Source organism: Eurosta solidaginis, chromosome 4 (genome assembly GCF_040869045.1).
Source record: "Eurosta solidaginis isolate ZX-2024a chromosome 4, ASM4086904v1, whole genome shotgun sequence".
NCBI classification, from domain to species: Eukaryota; Metazoa; Arthropoda; class Insecta; order Diptera; family Tephritidae; genus Eurosta; species Eurosta solidaginis.
The window spans coordinates 239,819,143-239,841,715 of record NC_090322.1 but is presented as its reverse complement, the minus strand read 5'-3'; the positions used below and the strand labels follow the sequence as shown (position 1 = coordinate 239,841,715).

General features: G+C 39.1%; 1 protein-coding gene across 2 annotated transcripts in view; it reads right to left on the bottom strand.

The window, feature by feature from the left end:
- UBL3 (ubiquitin like 3) overlaps positions 1 to 19,704 on the bottom strand; it is a 243,787-nt gene extending 224,083 nt beyond the window's left edge. The window contains exons 1-2 of one of the 2 annotated variants that reach the window (XM_067785255.1): positions 19,313 to 19,704; positions 13,795 to 14,819 (exon numbers count right to left, since the gene is read on the bottom strand). In XM_067785255.1, coding sequence (XP_067641356.1) covers positions 13,795 to 14,673 — 879 coding nt within the window. In that variant the 5' untranslated portion in view covers positions 14,674 to 14,819; positions 19,313 to 19,704. Of the gene's footprint in view, positions 1 to 13,794; positions 14,842 to 19,312 lie in introns of those variants that run through there. The other variant, XM_067785256.1, reaches the window with a different exon arrangement.
- Between the last annotated feature and the right edge of the window lie 2,869 nt (positions 19,705 to 22,573).

The following is a 22,573-nucleotide window of genomic DNA, read 5'->3' as shown; positions in this document are numbered from 1 at the left end:
CCCGAAGGCTTTTTCGAGTGTTACCGATGTTGATGGCCCTTTGCCGGATATAGATCCGGTACGTTCCGGTAAAAAGCTCCATTAAGCCCGACCTTTTTGGGAACGATTTAATATGCCCACATTGCAGCTTCTAGACCATCCCGCCCCGATCCTCTACTTCCATGAGGAACTTAGCGTCGCCGCAGCCTCGCCAGCTAAATACGTGTACGATACATGCATATTTACAACAGGATTCGCTTCGGGTGGGTGAGGTTGACAATTGGGTTGCGGAAGCTATGAATTGCGCTTATAAACTCTAGACTGTGTTATCTAAAACAAGGGTGCTCAAGGGATTTGACTAAAGGATCCGAAGGACAATAACGTCAATAAAAAGTACAACAGCTTCCTTCCCGGAACGACAACAAATAATTCGAATAAAATTGGTGTCATACTGAAATATAAAAAAACAACGCTCAGCTGCAAAATTCAAGACTACACTGGGAAAGCAACAACGACAAGCAACGAAACGCATGTCGGTCGGCAGTGACAACGTTATTCAAAATTTGAAATTCCTTTGAATTTCAAAGCATGCTGTGATTATTTTCTGTGTTATGCTTTCGAAATTTGGTGGTTGCTGGGAGCCCTCCGAGCCAAAGTGATGATGTTGGGAGGGATACGGAGTCAAAAGAGCCACTGCGTAATCATCCTTGATCTTAAGACATTCGCACATCATGGCCAAGCCACCTAAGACCCAGAATTAGCAGAACTGCAGTTCTCTGATATAGCTACCATCACATATGCAAATACATTTCTGCAAAGCAAATACTTTGAAGTGAGGAAAAAAACGCTGCAAAAAATTGTGCGATTAATCCCTAAATAGATTGGTCTCCAATCAATCTCTTTTGTCTACATTTGCGCATAATTGATCCCCTTTAATTCCTTTCGGGTACAGTTGAAATTATTCATATCTATGTAGCAGATTTTAAGAAAAAGCCAGCAACGAAATGCGTAAAATAAAAAAGATTACAGCTGATTGATTCGTATTATTTAAGAAAAATGCGGAGCTCTAAGCCGAACCTAAATTACTATGACCCACTACGTTGGAGTTAGGGTTAAATTTTCGGGGAATATTTTTTATTCAATTTTTAAAAGCGGGTGGAGTAACTTATTTCAAATAGATTTTGTGGCTTGGCAAACCCTTCGATTGTGTTTCTGCCATGAAAAATGCGACTGGGCCCTATTCGAGTCCTTATAGAACCGAAAAGAGACTTAGTCTTCTTATGTTCCCATATGGGTACAAAGGGGATTGGTCTCATTGAACCCTTTCGGGTATAAATGGGTACAATCAGTTGCTTCATAGGATATGCTCAAACAAAAGGGGACAGTTCAACTCATACAAAGAGATCAAAACAAGATGGTAGCATACTCCTTTGCGACTCATCCCGGATTCATCTTAAGCTAATCGCATTTTTTGCAGGGAAATAAATCCAAAACACAAAACAAATTCAGATAACAAAAGTTAGGTAACTTGTCGTATCTCTATGCATAAGAAACAACAACAAAGAAAGTAGATATAAATATGCATATACATTAGCCATCCACAGATCCAGATACAAAGATGCTCGTATGGTATTAGCGGCGGGAGTGAAGAAGAGTTTTTCGAACAATATGTTGTGGTGGACAAGCGTAGCGTAAGAAAAGCAAAAAGTTTCCGCCATAAACCAGCTAAACCAGTTTCCACTTTTGGAGAATATGTACAAAATAAATAAACAAAAACAAATTTAAAATTCAACGAAAAAAAATGCGAAATGCTTTAGGAATTTTTTGATTGTAAATATACTGCAAGTATAAAAGCATTTTTTGTACGTTGAAAGTCGGATGCTGAATAGCCACCACAGGAAACGGACAAGCAAACGTTAACCTGTTGGGCTGTTGAGGCTATTTTGGTCTTTTGTATTGCATATTTAATATTAATTTAATTTACGAATTTTAATTGGGCTATTTTTACTTTGAAAGGTGCACTAACTGCGGATGTACCGAGTGAGTTGCATTTTTTAATTCTAACGATTCATTTGGTTTCAACGCTCCAAATCACTACATTCTGGTTGTTCAGATTCTCAAGACTACAATCCGAACACAGAGTTTCCATTTTCAATTTAGAAAATCGCACTCGAAAAACGGAGACTGGAAAGAGCGACCAAACTTCGACCCATTCTTGATCTGCCAAGTTCAGCCACAAAGTTCGATTCTGTTTCGGGCAATAAATATCCAACTTTTTAATGTTTAATTTTGGGGTCAAATATTTTAACTTAGGTATCTACTTTTTGCTTTCATGGAGCTTTGGTGGAGCTTTTCGGCCGAGAAATGAGAAAGCAAAGTTAAATTTTCTTTATCCCTCCTACGCGTTTTGACGATTTCACGTCCTCTTTAGGGATAGCTTTTGCTGAACTTTTCACACAAAATAATTAAGATATTTTCGTAATTGTTGGATTGTATTTGGAATTTGTAAAATTTGCCTATTGAAATTAACCAAAATTAAATAGAAAGGATAATATTGCGAACTGATAAGTCCATATCCGGTTTCCTCACACCCTCCAGAACAACTTTATCGCGATGTGCCAACTATTTGACTACCCAAGCGATGGCCCCTACTTAAGATGAGCGATGCTTGAGAGACAAGCAGCGATTTATATCAATTACTGTGACTAAGCAGTATTAGAAGAGCAACGCCACGATCTGTTCCGCGCAGCTCAATGGGGGTTGTCGTTTCTTCTGCTTCGAAATATTGATATCGATGGGAATACATTCTGACCCGAATCGTATCATAACATCATAACATGACCTAGCGAGCGAAGCTTTTGTGATTTTATTCGTTGAACTATGTATGTTAATTTCTGCGTAAAGTTCTTTCAGCTCACAACTAAACCATCCACATCCACTGAGCAGAACAATAAATTTTCCGGAGAGTCTTTCACTTTAATTCTATGAGAGTCATTCCATATTCTTTCTACAGCTTCCACGATTCAAAGCCAAAACAGGTATGATACACATTTATATAGCTTGTTCGTCAAGAAAGGACTGACTCTTCAAATACCTACTCAGGCCAAGGAGTAGCACTTGTTGACAACGACAGATAATTCGTTGGATTTCTAGGCTGACACTGTTTTCGCTTTTAAACCTGGTTTCCGGATAGATAATATCCCTCGCAGTATACAATTCTATCCGTCAACAGCGACGTGGAAGTTATGACGCAAGTGTGCCGATAATTCGTCGTCAGGGATTTGGGCTTGTCATTTTCCAAGCCAAATACCAATGAACGTGAAATTAACTAAGTACCTTCGGCGGATCAATAAATTAAAAAGTCGGTATTTTGTCGCAAATTATCCGCAAATTAGTTGCGAAGAGAAAAAATGTGTTGCAGTTTTTAAGTGCTTTTTTTGGGGTGCTTCGCTAACTTAAAAAAGCACTCAGAAAACTTTTCTTTCGAGGGCGTGCTACGGGCACCTTGCTTGTAGATTTCGTGCCGTTACATAGACCCTATTTCAAAGTTATTTTAATACAGCTTAGCATGTAGGCGATCCCATTTTTTATTTTCTCCACTGCTGTTGACATTGGTCATCAACTGCTTAAGTGATTTAACACAATTAACCTCATAGCATACGCAGATCACATTAAAGTCATCATAAGTGGCAAACGACTGCCAAAAAATACCTGGCTGATGGACCAAACGCTTAGGGATAACATGCCTGGGAATCAGAAGTCGCGTTAGCCATTGCGAATAGTTTAGATCAAAATTTTTTTATAATTTTGCAGGCAAACCAAAATTCTACCAAGACAACTTATACCTGGTTGGCTTGTTGGTTTCATCCCACAGAATGGAGCATTTTTTATCTGTCCGAGTTAAGTCGTTCAACGCGCTTTTAGTAAATACAACCCTCAAAAACAATGTCACACACCACATCAGCCACGTATCTTACCAGCTGTAACAATATGATAATCATAATACCAAACAGCAACCCTACAACAACAACAACCTTAATAGATAACGCCGAACCCATAAACATGATTCCTATGAATCAAATGGAATTTTCGCAGTCAAATCAAAAATTCCACTCCATCACAAGGGCGAAGGAAGACGAAAGCCAAGAAACTTAAAATGGCTAATTTTCAAAATTTATCCCTGCCATCAATCAAAAATTTATTCATTAAAATTTTTTTTAATGGCATTGTAAAGATATAGCCTTTTTAGTTTGAAACAGCTTTGAACGAAGAACAAAATTCCAAAGACGCTATTGTTTCAGTGCCGTCAAAAAAGAAAAGCGACGACAAAAAGGAATGGAATTTGTTATGCCGACACACGAGCAAAAGGTAAGTAGTTACATAGGTACACTTGTGTGTCTGTCTGTCAGTGCCAAATCATCGCAGATCCCATTGTGCACAACGTCTTTGTAGTTAGTATAATTTATTTTTATTTTGCCACCACGTCATCATACACTCTTGGTTATATTTTAAGTAGAATTTGAGTTGCGGAAACGTGTTTAATGGATTCAACTTCGACTTCATCGTCATATATTCCTACTGGACTCTAAACAACTATCCCTTACAATTATGCCAAACACTTCTTAACTCTTTTACGCTTCAATGTGCGGAGCGCTCGATTCCCACAGGCTGGATGGATTGCGCATTGATGCATTGGGTTCCTTTACTTTGCTTCATTGTTCTCTTTTTATTTCGCTTTGCATTATGAACGAAACATTCCTGTGTATAGAAATTTTTTTTTATTCTTCACCCAGAGGAGCAAACTTCTTAAAAGCAACACGCTAAGAATGTACGATGATGAAATACGTGAACAATGAAAGATTGCTACGTATTTCGTTTTGCATCGAAACCGGAGCAACACAAAAATAAGAATGAGGTCTATCCTTACTTATCCTTCGTCGTGTGTTGCATATATATAAGTAGGGCGCTGTTGCTAGTACGATGAAATAAATACACACACAAATAGTGACACCCGTTGCCTTCTCACCTGTGCAATTTATTGTTGAGTAGAACTGTCGAATCATTTTTCTTGCTGGCTATGCAGCAGCAGAAGCGAGCAGCAGAAGCGACGGCAGCAGGGCTTAAGTTAAGTGGGGCAGTTTTATTTTCGTACTCAACTTTTTAGCTGTACGAGTTGTTGTTGATTTTGCCTATTTCCTTTTGATATTTACTTTAATACCCACTTGTGCTTTTGCACGACATATTTGGCTTTTTGTTTGCTTAACTAGCAGACTCGGTACGTGTCCTGTCATCCGTTACCACCTTTATACCTATTAAGCTACACGTTTATCTAGTTCTTTTTCTTCTTCCTCATTTTCTTGTGCATCACTCCATTTCTATCTTATCTCTATTGTTTTTCTAATCTGCCTCTTTGTTACATTTCATCCGTTTCTGATGGAGGTATTTCTTTAATTCCTTAACTATTCTACTTTTTCTTCTATCTCGTCCTCCTCCTGTTTAGGTTCCTAAGCGTATTCCTCTTTTACTTTCGATTCATGTTAATCTTCTTTTTCCTCCCTTTTCTGTGCATCAACCTCTCCTATCTTCTACGCGTTCCTGTTCCTTCTCTGCCTCATTGTTTTCCAGTACACCTTCCTCTTCTCTTTTCTTTTCCTCTTTCTTTACATCTCTTTTTTCCTCTAGCTCTTTTTCTTGATCCTATTTTTGCCTTTCTTTGCCTAGTATTTATCTTATTCCTATTTCTATTCTTATTCGTGTTCTTAGTTTCAATTTAATATTAATCTTTGCGCCGCCGTGGTGTACCACGCCGAAGGTCCTGGGTTCAAGTTTTTTGGAAAAAGACCGCCCGCCCATCTTCCGAAAGCCTTTCCCTCCAATAAACTTCAGTTGAGGCTTTCGAGCGTCCCGTTGTCCTTTCGAGTCTGTGCTTCCTTTCTACTATACATCTATCTGTTGAAAAAGTTCAACATTGGTTTCAAAAAGCTTTGCTTCTTTACTTGATATCTCAAATCACGCCAATCATTGTCTAACCATCCGAAATTCCTTTCTTTTCGAATGTCCGTCCATTCTAGCCAAGACTACTAATCTTCCAAAATTTAGTGCTCCGTTTTGTTCATCCATTAATTTCCCCGAACGTATGCCAACCCTTCACAAACTCCTTTTAGTTATTTTCTTTATTTTTCTCGAAAGTATATCTCCTTCCTAAAATCTGTTTTTATTTTCTTCAACTTCTCAGAAAGCAACTAGCCTACTTAACATTCGTCCATATGTCCGAGCGTCCGTTTGTCGGTTCCAGCGTGCGTTCATCCTACTGAACATACCGCCCTACCTCTGTTTCCTGCTAAAACTCACAATTCGTTATATCATATTAAACTCCAGCCGAGTTTAGCCGCTTGTCTCCTCTTTTATTCACTGTCTCTCCCACATCAATTTGTGCGCACAATGGCTGGAAGCATTAATTGTTGTTGTTGTTGTTAATTGTGAAGCCATAAATTCGGTAGCTTTTGAGAATTTTTTGTACTTTATGGCTCCACGTCTCACATATACAATTCTTTTTATTTTTAATTGTTTTGTGTTTTAAAACCTTCTCACAAAAAAGGAGTACGAAGGTATGGAAGCCAGTATGAATGCTTGACTTCTGCCTTGAAAGTAAGTGAGTAAACGTAAATCGGCATCAATTCAGAGCTCAGTTAAATTCGTTCGTTTGACAGCGGGTAATTAAGATTAAGCTTTGGGAAGTCAAGCATGAGCTATTGGCGCAGACAAACTAACTAAGCGTATGAAATTGTACAAAGACTTCGTTCGATAATATACTCAAGGTGTCAAGAGGTCATGGATCGACAATTATTTTGCTACAGAAGTCTCAGTTAGGCTTCCACAGAGGAGTGAACAGGAATAATTTGAGAGTTTTCTAACACACGGTGAATTTATTGAGATAGTTTAGGCTTAGGGGAGTGTTATCGATGTGATGGTCCTTTGTCGGATACAGGTCCGGCACGCTCTGTTAGTGAAACAGGATTCGCCGCGGATAGGTGAGGTTGACAATTGGCTTTGGAGAAGCTATATATTGCGCTGGCAACCTGAAGGGTTGCGCTATACAGCCTCTTGAATCTGGTACTTTAGTCGCCTCTTACGACAGGCTACCTACCGTGGGTACATTCTGAACCCATACCCCGCTGGGGGGATATCGATTATCTAGTGAATTTTCTTATCCCCAAAGTATATATTGAACTATATTTAGCTATTATCCTGGTGTATGGCTCGGAGTAGGTAGGATGTATGTTAGTGTAATCGATAGAAAGGTTCTCCGGAAGATTTATAGTCCCATTTCTGCTGCCGACGGTGTGTATCGAAGGAGGTTTGATGGCAACCTGTATGAGTTTGACTCAGACATTTGAGACGAATAAAAGCTTAAAAAGTTTGCTGGCTAGGTCACATTATGATAGTGAAATACGTTACGAGAAGACCTCAATTGACCTAGGAGGTACAGGTGGAGGAAGGCGTGACCCCTTTGGTGCTGCTGGGTTAGCTAGTTTCGCAGGCTTTTGGTACCACGATTGCCGGTTTCCATTTGTGAGGAATGCTGAAGGTCAGTGGCAAGCTACAGATGCGTGTTAGGTATCTTCGGCCTTCACTGTCAAATTTTGTATACCATCGGCGTGCTTACGCCCACTGATTTGCAGAACTTGATCTTTTGGATGGCTTCGTAGACCTCTGTGATCGCGACGGTAACGGTTTTAAACGTTGTGCGCCAATCTTATCTGGTCAACCCGGCTTGTCAACCGAGATGCGCACAATTTTCTGGTAGAAAGCGGTCGTGCATTTTTTTCGGATCCGACTTAACGTTATCGCCAAAAGGGATTGATATCTTGTCCATAAGTTTAGGCCGATTTGACAAGGACTTCACTTTTAACCAGAATTTTTCTACCAAGCCTTCTGATCTACGAATTCAGTAGTCTTATTTGGGGTTTTTGCCGGTTTGTTTGTCGCTCATTATCACGGCCTCTCGTTAAGGCTGCAGCGAATGGAGGACCAGCAAATTTTCGCCCCGTATACGATTTGAAGTCGTCCTATTTAGTTTATTGTAGTAAGTGAAGGCTTGGCGTTCGAAGGTGATGAAATCAGCTGGTCAGTGAAATGAGAGAAGGGGGTCAGATGCAAATGTTACCATCAGCCACTTGGGCTAACAGTGGGAATATCTAGCATACTATCACGATTTTCTACAAATCTGGTGTTGTGTGTTGATTAATCTATTTGCAGTACAACGTGCTGTCCCTACCCTAACGTTCAAAGGTGTTTGGTAACATCACAAATAGTTGTTAATAAGTTGTATAATTCCACATCTGATTTACGGAGGACACATAAAAATCAGTTTACAAAAATGTTTTTAATTTTCCCTACTTCAACTTATTGATAAGCGTAACATAACAAATTGTCTGAATATTATAAAAAGAGACAATTCCTTCATAGCCAAGAAGTCAATTGATTTATTAAATATTTCTGGTTTTGTGTATGAGGCACAACCTTTACAGCTGCACACCATACAACCAGCCCTATCCTGTACATATACAAAAATCCGTATGTACAAACCACACATGTGCGTGTATGTTTGCTGTGGTTTTAACATATCACACAGTTCAAAATTGTATTGCACCCACAGCAGCCATGAGAACCCACATTTTTGTAATAGCAACAAAATTTTTGAAGGACAAATACGCGCTGCGCTGTTGGCCATGAATTTCTTACTTCATGCGCCTAAATCTCACGCACATAACGTTAACATTGAAATAAGCTCACATTGCAAGGCGAAATAAAAATCGATAAAAGCAAACGGGTAATGAAAAAAGGACAAGGTTGAATAAAAAATACAAAGAAAATCTATAAAAACGAAATTTAAAAATAGAAGATAACAAAAATTGGGAAATAGCAACAAACATTTAAGGAAATTCAATTATGCGAACGCCTCAAAGTATACCAAGTTTGCCCTTTACTATGATGGAAATTCAGAAAATGCAGCTGCGCTAGTAGCATCCATGAATATTAATTGGCCTTGTGGGCCCACTAGCCGAGTGTTGGACACCATTTTAGCAGCATTCCCTTAGATATATACATATGCTACAATCAGGGATTGTAGATGGCTATTATTGGTCAAGATTTAAACCAGAAGTTCATACAGAAGCGGTAATGCCATCTACATTAGAGGAACTCCGATGCGTTCATAATTACACAGACTATCGCTGAGTAGGTTGATTTTTTTTTATTTATTTTTTTGAGATTTCCCATGAAAATTTAAAATAATTTAAATTTTTCGAGTTTTTTATGTTGCTTACAAAATTGGAAATAATTATTAAGTATTTCTAGAGCGCCTTATTTTGCTTGGAAAATAGTAAATACTTATTTTTCGGGTTTTTTATTTCATTAAAAAAATAAAAGTTTTTTTTATTTCTCTCAGAAGATAACAGTATTTTTTTAGTTTTTTTTTTTTTTGTATTTCGCACTGAAGATAACACTGGCAAGAAAGAATCGGCGTACTCGCGCCTTGGCAGCCATGTTAATGTTGACAGATATAAATCCGAGACTGTAAAGGATTTCATCTCTTTGGCAATCAGCATTAACAGCAAAAGTAGTGTCTTAGAAATGAAAAGAGATTAATCTTGCCACTGGACTGAGTAAAGACCCCTCTTGAAGAAGAAAAACCACGCTCTTCAAGTTGCTCATCATACCTGTTTTTATGTATGGCTCAGAATCATGGACGGTGTAAGGGAAGATGAGATGGCTCTTGGAGTGTTCGAGGGAAAGTTCTCTGGAAGATTTGTGTTCCTGTCCGTGATGCCGACCGCGAGTATCGAAGGAGGTCGAATAATGAGCTGTATGAGCTTTACGCACATATGACGATAGTGCAGCGAATCAAACCGAAAGGCTTCGCTGTCTAGGTCATGTTATACGAATGGACGAAGACGCTTCGGCCAAGAAAGTATTTCAGTCGACACCGCCGTTTGAAAGCAGATAAAGGGGGAGACCTACACCTACAGTTTTTTTTACTTTTTTATTTCTCTCGTAAAATAACAGTATTTTTTTAAGTTTTGATTTGGCTTGGAATTTAGTTATTTTCTGAGGTTTTTTATTTCACTTCGAAAAGTTATAATAGGTTTTTTTTATTTCTTTGGGAAATAAAAGATATTTTTAGAGTGTTTATTTCTCTCTTGGTGGCCGTCGTGGTGTGGTGGTAGCGTGCTCCGCCTACCAGAACGAAGAACCTGGGTTCACGCCCCAGCCAAAGCAACATTAAAATTTTGGAAATAAGTTTTTTCAATTAGATGAAATTTTTTCTAACCGGGATCGCCCCTCGGCAGTATTTTGGCAAGCACGCCGAATGTATTTCTGCCATGTAAAGCTTCTCTGAGAAAACTCATCTACCTCGCAGCTGCCGTCCGAAGCCGGCATAAAACAAGTAGGTCCCGTCCCGCCAATTTTTAGGAAAATTAAAAGGGAACACGACGCAAATTGGAAGCGAAGCTCGGCCTAAAATCTCTTCGGATGTTATCGCGCCTTAAATTTATATATTTTTTTATTTCTCTTGAAGCATAACAGTTATTTTTAGATTTTTTTTTATTTCGTTGACAAAATAAGTATTTTTTTTTTTATACTCAGTTGAGCAGAGCTCACAGAGTATATTAACTTTGATTGGATAACGGTTGGTTGTACAGGTATAAAGGAATCGAGATAGATATAGATATATCAAAATCATCAGTATCGAAAAAAAATTCGATTGAGCCATGTCCGTCCGTCCGTTAACACGATAACTTGAGTAAATTTTGAGTTATCTTGATGAAATTTGGTACGTAGGTTCCTGGGCACTCATCTCAGATCGCTATTTAAAATGAACGATATCGGACAATAACCACGCCTACTTTTTCGATATCGAAAATTTCGAAAAATAGAAAAAGTGCGATAATTCGTTGCCAAATACGGATTAAGCGATGAAACTTGGTAGGTGAGTTGAACTTACGACGCAGAATAGAAAATTAGTAAAATTTTGGACAATGGGCGTGGCACCGCCCACTTTTAAAAGAAGGTAATTTGAAAGTTTTGCAAGCTGTAATTTCGCAGCCGTTGAAGATATCATGATGAAATTTGGCAGGAACGTTACTCTTATTACTATATGTCTGCTTAATAAAAATTAGCAAAATCGGAGAGCGACCGCGCCCACTTTTTAAAAAAAAATTTTTTTAAATTCAAATTTTAAAAGAAAAGTTAATATCTTTACAGTATATAAGTAAATTATGTCAACATTCAACTCCAGTAATGATATGTTGCAACAAAATACAAAAATAAAAAAAAATTTCAAAATGGGCGTGGCTCCGCCCTTTTTCATTTAACTTGTCTAGGATACTTTTAATGCCATAAGTCGAACAAAAACTTACCAATCCTTGTGAAATTTGGTAGAGACTTAGCTTCTAGGACGATAACTGTTTTCTGTGAAAAAGGGCGAAATCGGTTGAAGCCACGCCCAGTTTTTATACACAGTCGACCGTCTGTCCTTCCGCTCGGCCGTTAACACGATAACTTGAGCAAAAATCGATATATCTTTACTAAACTCAGTTCACGTACTTATCTGAACTCACTTTGTATTGGTGTAAAAAATGGCCGAAATCCGACTATGACCACGCCCACTTTTTCGATATCGAAAATTACGAAAAATGAAAAAAATGCCATAATTATATACCAAATACGAAAAAAGGGATGAAACATGGTAATTGTATTGTTCTATTGACGCAAAATATAACTTTAGAAAAAAACTTGGTAAAATGGGTGTCACACCCTACCATATTAAGTAGAAGAAAATGAAAAATTTTTGCAGGGCGAAATCAAAAGCCCTTGGAATCTTGGAAGGAATACTGTTCGTGGTATTAAATATATAAATAAATTAGCGGTATCCGACAGATGATGTTCTGGATCACCCTGGTCCACATTTTGGTCAATATCTCGAAAACGCCTTCACATATACAACTAAGGGCCACTCCCTCTTAAAACCCTCATTAATACCTTTAATTTGATACCCATATCGCACAAACACATTCTAGAGTCACCCCTGGTCCACGTTTATGGCGATATCTCCAAAAGGCGTCCACATATAGAACTAAGGCCCACTTTTTTTTTCAAATACTCATTAACACCTTTCATTTGATACCCATATCGTACAAAAAAATTCTAGAGTCACCCCTGGCCCACCTTTATGGCGATATCTCGAAAAGGCATCCACCTATAGAACTAAGGCCCACTCCCTTTTAAAATACTCATTAACACCTTTCATTTGATACCCATATCGTACAAACAAATTCTAGAGTCACCCCTGGTCCACCTTTATGGCGATATCTTGAAAAGGTGTCCACCTATAGAACTAAGGCCCACGCCCTTTTAAAATACTCATTAACACCTTTTATTTGATACCCATATTGTACAAACAAATTCTAGAGTCACCCCTGGTCCACCTTTATGGCGATATCTTGAAAAGGTGTCCACCTATAGAACTAAGGCCCACGCCTTTTAAAATACTCATTAACACCTTTCATTTGATACCCATATTGTACAAACAAATTCTAGAGTCACCCCTGGTCCACCTTTATGGCGATATCTTGAAAAGGTGTCCACCTATAGAACTAAGGCCTACGCCCTTTTAAAATACTCATTAACACCTTTTATTTGATACCCATATTGTACAAACAAATTCTAGAGTCACCCCTGGTCCACCTTTATGGCGATATCTTGAAAAGGTGTCCACCTATAGAACTAAGGCCCACGCCCTTTTAAAATACTCATTAACACCTTTTATTTGATACCCATATTGTACAAACGCATTCTAGAGTCACCCCTGGTCCACGTTTATGGCGATATCCCGAAAAGGCGTCCACCCATAGAACTAAGGCCCACTCCCTTTTAAAACACTTATTAACACCTTTCGTTTGATACCCATATTGTACAAACGCATTCTAGAGTCAAACCTGGTCCACTTTTATAACGATATACCGAAAAGGCGTCCACCTATAGAACTAAGGCCCACGCCCTTTTAAAATACTCATTAATACCTTTCATTTGATACCCATATCGTACAAAATAAATTCTAGAGTCACCCCTGGTCCACCTTTATGGTGATATCTCGAAAAGCCGTCCACCTATAGAACTTAGGCCCACTCCCTTTTAAAATTATCATTAACACATTTCATTTGATACCCATATCGTACAAACAAATTCTAGAGTCAGGCCTGGTCCACATTTATGGCGATATCCCTAAATGGCGTCCATCTATAGAACTATGGCCCACTTCCTCTTAAAATACTCTTTAATACCTTCCATTTGATACACATGTCATACAAACACATTCCAGGGTTACCCTAGGTTCTTTTTACAACATGGTGATTTTCCCTTACTTTGTTTCCACAGCTCTCAACTGAGTATGTAATGTTCGGTTACACCCGAACTTAGCCTTCCTTACTTGTTTTTATTATTCTTGGAAAATAACAGCGGTTTTTGAGTTTTTTATTTCGCTCTTAAACTAATAGCTATATTTTGAGAAGGATGGGGCAAAGCAAAAAACCCCAAAAATATATTTTCCGAGCGAAAAATACAACTCAAAAAGTGACTGTTATTTTGCGAGTCAATTAAAAAACTCAAAGTAGAGATATTATTTTTCGAAAAAGATAAAATATGAAAAAAATATTTTTTTAATAAAACCTTCAAACAGCTACGATTCCGGATATCTACATATTTATCGATTTACTACACGCATCACATACATACATACATATTTACACTTACCTTATCTGATGGAATTGTCCTGCTCAATTTCTGTGTAATCACTGCACCACCGTTACCACTGACCACAGCTGGTGTGGTAACAATAGCAGCATTCACTGTCGCACCAGCAGCAACACTCATAACACCGACAGCTGAAACCGAACCTGTGCTCGAACAGCAAGACGACGAAGAGCCTGACGAGCACACTGATAGTTCGGTGTGATGGCGTTTCATGCTACCCGGCGTATTTGTTGTAGCTATAGCGGTGACTGTTACGGCAGTCACAGTGCCACCATCAGGAGTCGAAAATGACGTTGATGGCCTTGCAGCAATGCCGCGTTGTGTATAAGTTGAATATTGTTGGTGCTGTTGTTGTTGTTGATGTTGCTGTTGCTGTTGCAACTGAGAATATTGATGTTGATTATTGTGGTACTGTTGTTGTTGTTGGAACGTATGTGAATACTGTTGTGTAGGATGATGTACAGCAGCCGAAGCGGAGGCCGAGGCCGCCGATACTGAAGGTGACGAGGATGTCGACGATGACGGGGTCAGTAGTGAGTGAGTCGATTGATTATAGCTGTCAGTATTACAATGAGTTTGTATGTAGTTGTTGCCATTACCATTACCGTTATTTATGTTAGCTACAGCTATGCCGGACTTCATGGAAACTACGCCAATGATGCCAGTAAACGAATTGTTCGATGAGGACGATGATGAGTGGGTGCGATGACGACGGAATTGTGTGAAATTATTGGCCGAATTGCTGTTAGAATGATGATAAGCACTAGCGCCAGTGCCAACAACAATTGCTGTTGTTGTATGCCGATGCGGATTATGTTGATTTGGATGTTGTTGAGCGCTTGGAGATGTTGGCGTTTCAATGGACGAAGTTGTCGACATTATCGCTGGTGATACTAACGCCGAAGGTGGTGATCCCCAGTTAGCTGTCGGTTAATTTCGTTTTACCGTTATATTAATTTTTTTATTTAATTTATTTTTATTTTTGATTCGAATACGGCAAATATTTTTATTTGAGCTTATATTTACTTTAACGGTCCAAAATAAAAAAAGAGTAAGCAATAAAGTAATTTGAGAACAAAAATTACACTGAAGATGGCACAACGGTGAAATAGGTTTGCCTTCTTACCAAAATTTGCAAGGGATGACTTACAACCATTCCAATATAAACCAAAAACTAGTTTCGCTCACAAAGAAAATAAAAATTACAAAACGGGGTCATACTAGCACTCTACCTCAGCTTCAAGCCACCATGTCTTCTTAAGTTTCCCTGAGAACGTAATTTTCACAAAAGAATACAGCTAACGAGAATGAGAGTTCAAAACGGGAGTGAAGCCAGAATTAGAGCCATGGACCATAAATTGAAAACTGGCATCATTTACCTCGTCTACGTAGAACCGAGCTGTAGCCAAACATGATCTCCGTTCTAGAGCAAAAAAAAAAAGCGGAATAGCATTATGTATTCAAGCGAGGGACTTTAATATCCACAATTACTATAAGCTAGTCTGATGGCTGAATTGTTGCAATATTTAAATAATACACCGAAAGAAAAAGACTAGTAAAATCAACCGATATACGGGTCAATTCAAACGAAATTTCTGTAAATTTTTATCCATCGCAACAAGATGTTGAATCAACTGCGCACAAATCGTTGATTCGTAATTTACCGTTTTAGTAGTCAAATGAAAAAAAAAGTTGTTACGACAGCTATGTACGAAAGTACCTATGTTGCGGCATTTGCAAGGCAGATAAGTTTTCACTGAGATCTTTTCATGGCAGAAATACACTCGGAGAGCTTGCCGAACAGTGCCGAGGGGCGACCCGCTTAGGAAAATTTTCTTCTAATTGAAAAACCTTATTTCAAAAATTTTTATTTTGCTTTGCCCGGGGTGTGAACCCAGGGTCTTCGGTGTGGTAGGCGGAGCACTCTACCATCACAGCACGGCGGCCGCCATATATGTACATACGTAAATATGTGCAAACATATAGTACACAGCATACATAAGTACAAAGTAGAGAGCGCAGTGAGCGTAAAATTCTCTTTGAAATTTGCTTATGTATTAACTGTTGATCGCTGTTGAAATGACCAGTGAAATCAGTTGTGTTAACAAAAAAATCAGTTAGATTGATTAGGAATCTGTCAATTTTACAGAATTTTGTTAACTTAAGAGCGACAATTTCTCTTCTGTTGAAAAGACGAAACTAATTTGTTCGCTTCACAAAGAACTCGGTCGAATTAACCATAATTCGATCAATTTCACCGAATCTCCGTTAAGTCAAGAACAACAGAACCGATTTGTTGATTATACTAGCACCATTTCTTTCAGTGTATATTACACACGATGTGCCATCCAGTTCAAATAAAAAAAAAACATAAGTCTGGCAGCTGGAAGAAGTTTGGTTGCCAAAATGCACTATGTTCCCGATTTATATTCTACCACAGACTTATTTCCACTTTTGGCCAACTCACGCACGTAAATCGTAGACGAGGAAACCGACCTTCCTAGGTAGATTCCGGTAGGACACAAAAGGTGAGAACGAGAGGTGACAAGAAGAGATGATCTCATTTTTACAGGCCAGTTTTTCGTACCGGAACATGGGTAACATGTAAGACATGCCTGTCGTAAGAAGCGACGAAATTTTAGAGACCCGAATATCAAAAATGGTCTTCTCAAAGCAGTCGGTCTAGCACCTGACTTATATACCCGCAACGGATTGCCCAGTCCTATGAAACTTACCTTTAACTTGAGTGAATAAAGTCGAAGAGCTACTAAGCCCACAGGCTAATAACTTCCAACCTGTCATACCGTGAACTTAGGTTGAGTGCCAGCTGTCCTTGGAGGAAGAAGGTTACTTGGCATATAGGGCCGCATGGTAACAACAGCGACAGCAGTAATTATGTACAACGACGTCTGCTTTAAAGCACACTATCCTTCTATTGTCAAATACCTATGTACGTATATACATAAGTACCCAAGCTTCTGCCCCACCAGAATGCATCACCATTGCATACTATGCGGATGCTACAATAACAACATGCGGATGACTTCACAATATTGATCGACTGCTCCATTCCTTAGATAATGTATACTTAACAGTTACATCCCTGTGCCGTTCGATAGTGATCTATACTTAAATGCACATGCAGCAGCAATATCATCTAAGATTCAAGACCTGTACAAAATTCTCAAGTCTTTCGCTGGCATCAATTGGAGCTAGGACAACAACAACAACAACAGGACAAATAAACGCGGGTTAGGGGGATTAGAATATACCCGCGGTAGGTATCCCTGTCGCAAGAGGCGACTAAAATACCAATTTGATTCCCCCAACGGGTTAGGGGGTTAGAATATACCCTCGGTAGGTATGCCTGTCGTAAGAGGCGACTAAAATACCAAATTGATTCAAGGGTTGTGTAGCGCAACCCTTTCAGGTTGCCAGCGCAATATATAGCTTCTCCAAACCCCATTGTCGACCTCACCTATCCGTGGCGAATCCTGTTTAATTAACAACCGAGGCTCTGGCGACCCCGAACTCCTCATGGATCTAGGGGGTGGGAGGGCGTTATGGCCTGGAAGGTTGCATGTGGTCATAACAAATCGTTCCCGAGATGGTTGGGCTTGGTACCGGAACGTACCGGATCTGCATCCGGCGAAGGACCATCAACTTGATAACACTCCCCAAGGCCTTCGGGGAGTGTCATCGCTAAAACAACAACACCAACAACAACCTTCGGGGAGTGTTCTTATCGCTACAACAACAACAGGGCAAATATGGTGGTTCTTTGCTGGATGTAGATCCGGTACGTACCGTTAACAAGCACCATAAAGGGTTGTTATTGTTGTTTTTGTAGCAGTGGTGGTCAGCAATTATTGTGGTAATAGATTAGCTGGGCAAACCATACAATAGCAACTGCCTAGGTTAACTAAGCAACTGACATCTTTCAAGGTCCGCTATCGATGATAAGTTTTCCTGATAGAAGAGAGTTGTGACTGTACAATCCACTATCATCACACATTCCAAACTTATTTAAAAAATTATTTTTCAAATTATAAATTAAGATGTTGTAGCATACGCTTTGTTTATAATAATCGCCTTGAGCAATTAAGGGTCTGTGTAAAGTTGTGTAATATTTGACCATGACTGGTGACAGCAGGAGAGGAGCGCACCCAATGACGTCTGCGTGTTGGGTGCTCTTGTAAATAAATAAATTATAAACTTAATTATATTCATGTGCGCACGAATAGGTAAAAACAAAGATAGAGGTGGTGAGTTTGAGTGTGGGCGGCCAACGCATTTCAATTTTATTTGTTTTTTTTTTTTTTTTTTGCATGAGCAATACAATTTTCTATTACAATTTTCAACACCTCGCACCACTAATTGCAATGACGCACACAAACCAACAAAATTTTGTTTAACATTGAATTTTCTAAAAGTTGTGATGTGAAATTGTGTTACCTTTTTTTTAACTATTATTAAACCCTCATTTGTTTTCTAATAAGAACATAATAAACCAGCAAACAACACACAACAAACCACATTCATGCAGTAGCAGCGCAGCAGCAGCATCAAATTAACTAATTATCAAAATTTTTGAAGATAAAGATATTGCATGCGCGAACTTCAGTGGAAAGCAGCGGAGCTTCACAAAATTCTAGGTCACTTCCACCACACCACAAATTTTAATACGATTTTTAACATAATTTAAGCACACAAAATACACCGATTGTAGTTTTGGAGTGTAAAAATGTGAATTCTGAACACATTAGCTGAATAAAAAGTGTACAAATAATTGTTAAATAATAAATACAGACAGTGGTAGTTTAACAAATTCTGCTGTGGTAAGTGGTGAATGTGACCTACTAGAATTTTGTGAAGCTTGCTTCACACTATTTTTCGTCCCTGCAACAACTTTACTCTTCTATAAACAATCTTTGAAATTACTGCGCACTCTCTGGAGCTGTGCTCTGCGCTCTCGTACTGCGCCCACTGCTATTTTTAATTTCTTTTTTCAATCAATTCCACTGCACTTTTTTTGCTTCGTTTCCCTTAACAACAACAACATATAATAAACTTTGCATTTAATTCCTTCTTTCAAATTTTTTGTTTCTATTCTTTTGAACGCGTTAATATTTTTATTTTCCGCCTTCGGATTATTAATACTGATGTCAAGACGCGTCGTTTGACACCTCTCTCGATATTTTTGGTAGCGTATTAGCAGTCGACCCCTCAACTAGACTATTACCCTCTATATTTCTCGTCTTTTTTGACTTTTTCCCCTTCGTAAAGGTAAAAAAAAAATCATTTAGTATAGAGAATTAAAAAAGTTGTTGGCAAATTGTGGCAACTGAAAAGTGCTGAACGTCGTAATTGCAGCAACAACAACAAAGCCAAGTTTTCTTTCATGCTTTTATTATTATTCTCGCACTTCTCTTTTATTTTATATGTTAGTTAACTTTTCCATTAAGCTTTTTCACAAATTATCCCTTATATTTCACTTAACTGTTGCAAATTTTATTACCTTTTGAATTATTTTTTCTTTTGCAATGTTTTCCAATTGGAATCGATTTGTACACAACACAAATTTCCCGAGCTCTCGCGCAAATAAACGCTAACTTAACAACAAACACACTGCAGCTGCTCTTTTGCAGCACAAAAACACAACAAATTGTTTTATATATTTTGTTTTACTTTGCGTAGACCTCACAAACAAGGGCTTTGCGCTAAGCTTCGTAATTATTATTCCACGATTTTCTTTTTTGGAAAATTTTCCTGAGGCTGCGCCCTTTTAGATTTCGGTTAAAACCACTTTTTCATTTAACAAATTGCTTTGAATGCGAACAAAAATGTCAAACCGACGTTGCCGTTTGCAACTGCGTTAAAAGCAACCACTCATCGCAACAACAAAATAATGTGTGCGCTGGGCAATTCGCCACGACCAGGGTTAACAATGATTTGGCAAATATTTCCACTGAAAGGTTGCAAGAAAAGTACTAGCCCTGCTGTCAAACACAGGAATCAGAGACCTCACAAAACAATGATGGCGTAGACGTATTGTCGCCAAATTAATACCACTATCAATAGCCGTGTTTTTTTTTGTACACGCGTATACGTTTACGTTTGCGCGCAAAAAAACGCTTATCCTCTCTTAGATAATGCTTAGGAGACCCATCTAGCGGTAGTGGTTTAACAATTAGTTAGAGCACAGGGTGTACCGAAAAGCGGAGACACAACCCTCTGTTGTATGTCTGTGTATAACATATAGCTGAATCAGTTGCGATGAATTTTGGATACACACCATTTTTAGAGGTGAAACATAGAATTAGTGTTGCAGTGAAACATAGACACATATTTCAGTTACATCTGAGTATAATGCGAATTGAAATTTAGCAGTACTAATTTTATGCGCAGCAATTTCAGAGGTGTATTTAAATTTTAACGCTTAGCAGTCCATATAAAGTTTAAGCGTACGCGTCTATATATAAGAAAAACACAGCTAATATATCCAATGCAACCACTGGCGAACGATGAGGACATTCAGAATTCACAATTATAATGATTAGTGACGTAAATTTATTAAGAACCGTCAACAGAAGGAAGAGTGGGAAATATTGGGGAAATAGTTTTCTTTTTTGGTAAAAGTCTAGAACAGGGGTTGATTGCGCTAATACGCGTCCAAAAATATCGCGAGGAGTGTAAAAAGACGCGTATTGACCCTGGTAATAATAATCCGAAGGCGGAAAAGAAAAATTGTATCTCTTTCCACAGATATATGCAGTTGAAGTTGGCAATTTTTATGTGGTTGCTGTAGTATTGTTGTACACGGGAAAAAATTTTGTGTACAAAGGGTTTTGCAAAAATATAATTTTGATCCCACCCCATTGGTGGACCAGCCAGGATAACTTGTTATAAGCACGACCGAAGGCCGCCAACGCATAAAGGTGTTATGGACAAAAGTAATATGGATCCAACCCCCGTATTTTGAAGCAGTTAAATACAATTTTTATTTTCCGACATTGGATTATTAATACTGATGATCAGACGCGTCGTTTGACACCTCTCTGGATATGTATTAGCTGTTCTAGACTTTTACCTGTTTTTTCACCAAATTCACTAACAGAGCTCTGGCACTGACATAGGTTACTTAAAGTTTATGTGATTCGCATGTTACTTAATATAGGTAAAGATATATGGGTAGTGTTTTAGGTCAAATTCCATTATTGAACCGTGCTTAGACACTAAATATTAATGAGAGTTTATGGAGGGATCCTTATAGATACCAAAGTTAATCCATCATTTCAATGAACAATGATTCAGATCCCGACATAAACATAACGTGCCAATGCATTCAGAAATTAATCCATATGGACGAACATTTTGCTGTATTTGCATGTTAAATTTCTATCGCGATCCTGATCACTGTCCATTGAAACGCGCAGAATATTTCATCTTCCGTCAAAGTGTTTTTATTTGGTAAGAGCCGTACTCGGTACTTTGGCAACAACAAAGCAACCAATACATGCCGATTGCTTCCTCAAGGAAATTTGGGTTAGTTTTCTTCAACGGCATGCTATATATTGTGGCAAATATTAGCAATCTTAGCATCACTATGCTGTTGGTAAATAAACACACCAGTAAGCCATTTACACACATGCATAGGTGAACAAGGATAACTGAGAGTATGAAAGCAGCGCGGTGCAAGCGATAAAGAATCAGTTTGATTTTAGCACGCTTTAGCGAAAGACCATTTTTTTTATTTTTCTTTTTTTTTCTTATATTTTTTTTTTTCTTTTTTTTCTTTTTTTTTTAGCACGCTTTAGCGAAAGACGCGAGTATTGTCGCTTCCAAGGGCAGTCCGGTCGGTTCTATGTACCGGAGCGACTCGGGATTTTTCCCGACCAAGGACTGTCATTTCAGTGTAACCCCATTTAATTTGTTGCGTCCCTGCCACAAATTGTCATCCTCCCAGCAGCTCCTTGCAGCAGGACTGCTCCATATTCTCTTGCTCCAGGAAGGTATCGAATCCAATCCGGGTCCGTCTCCTGATCCCGGTACTGAGAAATGGTTTTGCTGCATCTGCCGGACGGTCATACTCTGTTCAGTGTGTCTCGTGTAAGGGATGGTTGCATCGGACAGGTTGTTCTGGGCTTGATCCCAAAACCCGACGTCCACGTAACTTTTATAAATCTTTTGTGGCTCCTTGCTGTTCACGCCCAAGGGCGTCTCGTAGTCTACGCCTAAGCGCCCCCACTACCTTCCAGCAGCCCCGCTGCTCAGCAAGCCACAACAAGTACCCACTACTGCTCGCGCCTCACGGCGCCAACAACTCAAACAGCTGCTACCACTGCCAATGCTGAGCATCAGCCCCTGCCCCCGTTTTCTCCCCCCCCCCCCCTTTCCGGCAGCAATCGTGTAGGTCAGGGAAACAGACTCTTAGTCCCTACCTCCGTTTGCCAGCACAGAATATATATGTTTGCGACATCCACCCAATGCAGCTCCTGCCTTGAGTGGTGCCACTTTCCTAAATGTTCTGGTCTCCGCGACGGCAACCGCCCGGCGGGTTTCATAGCGCCATGTTGCCAGGTCGCAAACCCAAATCATCCAGGTACCCCAATGCTTGCCCAAGGACGTCCAGTCCCAGGGCCACAACAGCAATTGCGTCCTGGCCTTCCTCAACCCAGGCGTAGTCACCCGTCACTTACCCCCAGAGTGGCGACGTCTCCACCTATGCACTTCAGAATTCTGCAGTTAAACTGTAATGGACTAACTGGGAAGATTACGG